This window comes from Chaetura pelagica, unplaced genomic scaffold (genome assembly GCF_000747805.2).
Source record: "Chaetura pelagica isolate M959 unplaced genomic scaffold, ChaPel_1.0 scaffold46, whole genome shotgun sequence".
Taxonomy (NCBI): Eukaryota; Metazoa; Chordata; class Aves; order Apodiformes; family Apodidae; genus Chaetura; species Chaetura pelagica.
The window spans coordinates 4,907,265-4,914,807 of record NW_009954102.1 but is presented as its reverse complement, the minus strand read 5'-3'; the positions used below and the strand labels follow the sequence as shown (position 1 = coordinate 4,914,807).

The window sequence follows — 7,543 nt, the reverse complement described above, 5'->3', positions numbered from 1 at the left end:
ATCATTTTACATGGAATTTATTACCAGTGGCCATTCCTCTCCCCAGCCCCCACCTCATCCACCTTCTAAGCTCTGCTCTAGAGAACTGCAAGATTAGTTGGGTCTGATGGAAGACTGTCACCAGTGTAAGCCATCTGTCACACAAGGTTTCCCTCAGTCATTGGTACTGAAAAGCAAGTATTTGTTAAAAACAAAGGTAGGAATCAAAGTGGTAAGGACACTTTGACCTTTCAAACAGACTGATGCCTAAAGTGTAATAGTAAAACTAATCTGCATGGTTATTTTAAGAATCAAGCTAGAGCTGTAAAGTAAAATGCAGACTATTATTATTTTTTTTTCCTCTCTTCCCCAGCTTAAAAAATATGTGAAATTCTATTGCACCTGGGTTGACCAAAAGCCGACGTCCAGAACAAGTGCCACTATAACATCTAGTGACACCCTTGTGTTATGAAGTTACAATATCTTACATAGCACGGAGCTCTCTGCTCCTTGTTCACCAAAAGGTGAGGATGATTTTTCTACATTCAATGTAGACACTATTCAAGACTTTAGAGCAATATGTTCACTGGCTGGCTTTGCTTCTGCTGTTTCTTAAGTAGTAGTATTCTTCTTGCCTGCTTTCAGCAGGTACAAACAGTTCTCCATCCAACTCCTGGGTAACGTCAGCCACTCTGAATGTACTTCTTGATTACTACACAGCCGTGTCGAAAAACAGGGCAGGGCATATTTGGTAGAAGTGTCCATGTATTTGTTTTAGGGTCGTAGGCTTCCATGTTTCCCAGGGCAGGTCCTTCACTGCTCACGATCCCACCAGTGGCATAAATTTTTCCATCCAGAACCACAGCACTGTATTATTTAAAAAAAAAAAAAAGATAGTTTAGTTAGTTCTCTTACCCAGCGAATCTCTTTTTAGGCTTTAAACAAACCCAGTCTTTTGTAACATGGGGCAAATAATGAATACACCTTTCATTCTGATCTGTATAAAGCTGTGTGGGCATTCTTCTTCCCTCACCCTTTCTCTCCCCCAAATCAATCCTTTTTGTGTTCCTGCCAGGTAGGTCAATGTCTTCTCTAGTTAAACAACAGAAATTTAAGTCCAAGAAAGGTGTTTCTCCAGCCCCTATATGGGATCTGCAGCAAATGTACCAGGAGGACGTGGCCCTGCAACACCATACACATGCAAAAGCAATTCAGGCATTTTGGGGTCCCTGCTGCCTTGGCTGGAATATACTTTTGCTTTAAGTTACTCCTCTAATTATCAATAAATGCTGCAAAGTGGAGGAAAAAATGCTCTGTTTGAGAGCCCTTCTGTTGTTGTGCTCTGGCACCAGATCCTGGAGGTCCTGCTGACTTGTTCTCCTTGGTGTGCCCAGGGACAGTGGTGTCAATTGGAAAGCCAGCCTGGGGCAGATGGATCTGATGGTTGGGGATGTCCAGCTGAGGGACTGGCAGGGGACCTACATGTTGGCATCTAAAGAAGAAAAAACATCTTGGTGCTTTTCAAAAATCAAAGTGTTTGACTTCAGACATGTCTGGCAAATCAAGGATAAGGAGGTTGGGTTAATCCTGTGGTCTGTAGGCTCTTGATAGGAGGGAAGGGGTGTAGATGGGGAACAGCTCTGAAAGAAAAATTGCCCTTTGGTCTCATTTCTTCCTCCTTCCACTTAAGCCTTCTGCATCTCCTGAAATTGTGCACAGGGTGTGACACTCGTTTTCAGCTAACGAAGATGGACAATGAGGGATTTGGCTCCTGTCTGTGTATTTGGAGAGGGCAGAAGGATGAGAGTGGCAGCTGAGTAAGAAAGGCCTTCACTGGGCTGCTGTGTTCTCCCTGCTGCCTTGCCACTCCATAGGGGAACCAAAAGGGGGGACAGCTCTGCTTTTTATCTGCTGTGAAGTCTAAGTGCCTCCAGCTAAATTTGAAGATGATAAGTTAGATGGAGTTGATGGTGGCTTTTCTGGTGGTTAGGTCCCTTCCAAGAGCAGCCAGTAGATGATTGTGTTGGGAGGGAAAGTGGAGACTTCAAGAGTGTGTAAACACTAGAGGACAGCAGGGAGAAAAAGAGGAAGGGGGGGGAAGACAAATTAATTGCAGCCAAGAAGGTCGATCTAAGAAGGTGGAGAAGGGCAGTAACCCTGTAGGCTTGGTAAAAGCAAAGTAAATTCTGGCTAATTTTGGAGCAGTGAGAGGAAGAAGGATAAAAAGTGAGAAAGGCAGATGATAGCGCTAGAAGACCCATGATCAACTGAGGCTAAAATGGCACTGATAAAGCTACACATTTCTGAGGAGCACAAAACTCTGATGTCCTTGTGAAGAAGGAGAGCCTGAGGTTAAAAATAAACCCACAATGACAACAGTGAGGACTCGAATAAGCCTAGTCCCTGGGTACTGCCAGGAAATGGGAAATAATGAGAATCTTGTCAAAATAACTGTTAATCTGAAAGGAGGAGGAAGGAGAGAGAGAGGCTTGAAACACTTGATTAGAGCCTATCCACAAATCAGCAGGGCTGGATGATACATAGCCCAGGGTCCTTAGGGAGTTTGCTAATGAACTTACTGAACCACTGTTAATTATTTTTTAAACGTCAGGGAGAAATGGGGAAGAACAAGGACTTGAGTAAAGCAAGTGTCATCCTGAAAGATGGCTCTGAAAGACAAGGAGCCTATCTCCAAAGGAGCTGGAGCTGGTGGCAGGGAGGCACTGCCCATAGGGACTCCTGCCAGGGCTGAGGTCTCTATGGCCAGCATGGAGCCCACCCAGTAAAACAGACAAAAGAGCAAATTAAACCATGGTTTAGGATTTAAGCTGTTTGTTGGGAGGTGGGGATCCCTCCTGTATACTGGAACAAGTTACTATTTAAAGCAAGACAGGCTGGGAATTAGAGCTTGCAAAATACATCATGAGGAGGGAAGAGGATGGTCCCACCCCAAGCAGGAACATTCCCCATGTGGTGGAGGGGCTGCTGAAACCAGCACATGAGATATCAGAAATGAAGCCATGGGGCAGTAGTTGCTGTTTGTGTTTCACCTCGTTTTCCTCCTAGTGAAGCTGAAGGAGATGGAAGCTTATTTCAATTGGGATATGGTTTGGGATGTGCTGGCCAGAAGCAGGTCCAGTGTCAGAGGTGGTTATTAAAAAAAATATCCCGTAACAGCTTGACCCAAAAAAACCCCAAATGGATTCATGTAGCCACTTCATTGGGAGAAGTGGGAAAATTCAAAGAATCTCCCCCCAAAAGAAAAAAGATCCCCAAAGAAACATGTGACTTCAAATTTACCACTAATGTGTAATCACAAGAGATGCTGCTGCAGTGCAAGGAGCCTGGGGCCTGTTCCATCAGTGCTGATGAGCAAGGCCCTCAGCTAAGTTTTAATTTACTGATGTAGACACACTGGTGTAGATGACAGCACCTCCCACCAGCACAGGAGAGGACCTTGGTGGTTGTTACCACTTACATACAGGCCCTGTCTAATACTTAATGCTCCTTACGTGAGGAGACTGCTCTGTGGAGCATTTGATCTGGAGGGGAAGAAGGGAATGGACAGAGGGAGGACCCTGTGCTGAGACCTTTCCATCTATGCTGTAGGTGACCCTGGGAACAGAAGCCAAGCAGCCACCAGCCCTTCCCAGCTGGCTGTGTGCTGCACAGCTGAAGTCTGGCTGCAAGTCCCTGGCATCCCCTTGGGCACCTCGTGTCAGGTCTACAACAGGGACGTGGGTGCTTCACGAATTCCTCTGTAGTGTCTCAGCTGCCTACCTTTCTTCTAGTAAAGCCTCCTCTGTGGCACAATTAGCAGCTACTCTAAGCCAGAGCTGCTGCCACTGTTGAGCAGCTGAGTAGCCAAGCACACCTTCCCAAAAGGATCTGGGCCCAGGTTCCACCCCTCCATGCTCTGGATCAGGGGCTATAGCAGGAGGGCAGATGTTCTCCAGCACCTGGGCTACACTGAAAATAATTCCTGCTCAGCAGCTGGGATGAGCAGCTCAGTACTGTAGCCTCCCATCATGGTGCTAATGCATTAGGGAAGAAATGGTTGCTGAATTCCACCCTTGGAAAGACAGTATGAATTTTAAATGGTAATTAGTGCAACTTCTGCCCCCTCCGAATGCAATTCCCATAGCTAAGATTGGCACAAGGCTTAGCTGGTGAGTCATGCCTGAGGTGAAGTCAGGGAGCTGCTCCTGCTCTCAGGAAACAGGCAGTTCTCAGTGCACAGCAGGTACTTAAATGTGCTGGGGAATTTAGAGACATTCAAGCATCTCCAGGCTAAGTGGCAGGTAGGTACTTAAGATCAATTAGAAATTTAGTCCTAGACTGCTGCTCCTTTGCACTATTAGGACAATCACTGCTAATTTCTAGGACCTTAGGGAATAGGAGACTCAAGAGGGCTCTGAAACCTTGAAGAAAGTGAGTGGAAAGGAGTATGCTCATTGCTCTTTCTTCATTACTGTGACAATATTTCTTGTCTCCCCTCCCTTCCATCCCATCAGCTGTAAAAACATCATTACCAAGGCTGACGTACAAAGAAAGAAATAATTACAATAATTAGGATGTGCGTTTATTGCTTGGTGCCATTAATCCTGAGAGATAAAATTATTACAGGCTGTCAGCTCTTGGGAAGGAGAAAGGAAGCTCAGCACCACAGAGCCTGGCTGTGGGGACACAGACCTTCCAGCAGCTTTGGGAGCAGCGACCTCGCCAGCTAAGGAGCAGCCAGACCCCATCTCTCCAGCAGCATCCTGGGGTGAAGGTAATGTGAGAATGGAGGTCACTTCATCCACTCCTTCCAGGAAGATATATTTTTCTATTATTATATGAGGGTAGTGGATCACTGCAACAGGTTGCCTACTGAGGTGGTGGAGGCCCCATCCCTGGAGACATTCAGGGTCAGGCTTGATGGAGCTCTGAGCAACCTGATCTAGTTGGAGATGCCCCTCCTTATTGTAGGGGGGTTGGACTAGGTGACCTGTAGAGGTCCCTTCCAATCCAAGACATTCTATGATTCTATTTCAGCATTTTGCTAATTAGTACCCAGCAGGCTAACAACCCTGCTTTCTACTGCCCTGGTAATTACTGTGGTTTACTAAAGAGGCTTCACCCTGCAGCCCATTCGCCCCTCACTGCCCAAACCAGGAGCAGTGCCAGGGGGTCACGTTGTGACTGTCCCCTGGCATTGCCACCACTACTCCAGGCCATCTGCTGACCTCCATGAAGCTGTGAATCACACTCCTAAGAAAACCCCAACAAAGCTGAGTTGCACCAAGGGCTGCTGGGGGCCTGGCTGTCCATGGCTGGAATGCTTGTAAAATATGAACACATTCTTTGAATAGAATAGAATAGAAATAATCTGCCTTCTCTTCTCTGCCTACCCACCTTGCAGTCCTTGCCCAGCTTAAGCCAACAGGTGGCAGAGAGGATCCCTCTCTGGCCATTAAAAGATTTGATGGAGAAAACTAATCATTGAATTATACAATCATAGAAGAACCCAGGTTGAGAGGATCTCAGAAGACCACCTGGTCCAACCTTTCATGGGAAAGGGACACTAGATGAGATGATCCAGCACCCCCTCCAGTTGTGTCTTGAAAACCTCCAGTGATGGGGACTGCACCACAGCCCTGGTGAGGTTGTTCTATTGAATGACTGTAAAAAAATCCTACATTGAGATTAAGCCTCTCCTGGTGCAACTTGTACCTGTTGCTTCTTGTCTTCACCATGTGGCTTCCTGTGAAGACTTCCATCCTCCTTGTAGCTGCCCTTTAAGTGCTGGAATCCTGTGTGAGGTCCCTCTGAGCCTTCTCGAGGGAGAAAAGACCTAATTCCTTCAATCCTTTATCATAAGGCAGGTTCTCCAGCCCTTTAATTTATTTTGTGACCCTCCTTTGGACTCTCCCCACTGTGTCCATGTCTTTTTCAAACTGTGGCACTTGAAGTGGACATTATACTCCTGGTGTTGTTGCAAATGCTGAGCAGAGTGGGCTGACCACATCTCTGTCTCTGCTTGTAACAGCCCTGTGAATGTAGCCCAGGATCCTCTTTGCCTTTGTTGCTGCATTTGACTTTGCACTGCTTTTTAATCAACGTTTTTAATCGCACCTGAAGGTGCTGTTTTAATTGCTGCCATTTGCTTGGTGACCACCTTCCCACCAAGAGTGTTATGGACCCTCCATGTTTCATTCAAAAGCATCTTAGAGTGAACATCTCCTGAAGGGCAGTAATTTGGAAGGAACCCAAAGTGGAGGATGTCACTGCCTCTTTACTGGAGTGTTTGAGAGCCAAGTGCCTGGGAGTTCCTGCTGCAGCCCTTCCCTCTCCCAGACTTGATGGCTAGACAGAGCACCAAGCAGTGGGACTACCAGCCAGGTTTGTTAATTTTTATTATTATTCTAATCATTAAAAAAAATTTTCCTTCTTAGTCCTAAAGATCATATCAGCCATATTAGGAAATGTTGAAAAAGAAAATATAAATAAAATCCTATATTGTAATGTCTAGGGTTGTAGAAGAGATTTGAAACAGAAAAATTAGCATATTGTTTTGATTCCCTGAAATTTAATGTCTTCTGGGTCCACAAAGCTCCTCTCCCTCCTCACTCCTGCCTATGCACACACATGCACTCACTAATTTATTTGGAGCAGTTCCATAAAGGTTATTAAATATTATCAGTTAGATCCACAGAATCTGCTTGGAAGAAGAAAAAAAAATCCCTGCATTTATCAGTGGATGAATTTCCTTCCTGCTCTAGGATTTCAGGTGGTCTTTGCTGGAGGTGGAACTGAACGAAGCACATCAACTAGGTGGAGTGAGCACCAGGATGAGTGAAGCCTGGGGGGTAGCAGCTCCCTTGGGAAGCAGTTCCATGTGGGGCTGGGCAGAGCTGCAAGCACCCTGTAAGCTCTTGCTGACCCTGGGGACCTGGTACTGAAACCTGCAACACTGGAGTGAAAGGCATCGCTGCCATCTCCACGGGTGGTTGGTGCTCAGGGTGCCAAGGTGTTGTCCTGGGTTTGGTAAAGGTGCTGACAACCTCTGTGGTCATTTGCAGCCGGGTTGGCAGCCAGGGTGTTATGTTTGAGAGGGCTGGAGCTCGGGTGGCCCTGGTTGTGCTGCCAGAGGTGTCATCTTCACAATGAGATGGATAAATGAGGGTCCAGATTAGTCACGGTCAATTAGGAGGGTATCATGCCACTTCTTGGAGCGGGATTATTAGTGTGGGTGTTTTGGCCAAGCTCCAGTTATATTCTCCTCTGCTCTGTGAGCACTTTTCCTTGCTAATGATCCAAACCCATCATGTGGCATGGTTACTTGTTTCTGAAATCCAGCCCTGCTCCATTCCGGAGCCCGTCGCACATCAGGAACAGCCCGAGCGCTCTGCCTGTCTCCGCTGCGCTTGAGTGCGCGCCGAGATCCTTCACGTCATGAACTGCTACAGGAGTTATTGCTGTGAGTCTGGTCCTGCAGTTCTCATCTGCTGCCCGTGGAGCACAATCCCAGCCATGCGTCTCCTTCCAGATATGTTGGAAGAGTCTCTGGTTTTCCCTTTTG

The 7,543-nt window shown here is 46.6% G+C and overlaps 1 protein-coding gene across 1 annotated transcript in view; it reads right to left on the bottom strand.

Annotated features, from left to right (window-relative positions):
- Positions 1 to 382: 382 nt before the first annotated feature.
- The window catches only part of KLHL29 (kelch-like family member 29), a 247,526-nt gene continuing 240,365 nt past the window's right edge, over positions 383 to 7,543 (bottom strand). The window contains exon 13 of the mRNA XM_010002410.1: positions 383 to 846. Within this exon, the coding sequence (XP_010000712.1) occupies positions 663 to 846 (184 nt within the window). The 3' untranslated portion in view covers positions 383 to 662. The remainder of the gene's footprint in view (positions 847 to 7,543) is intronic.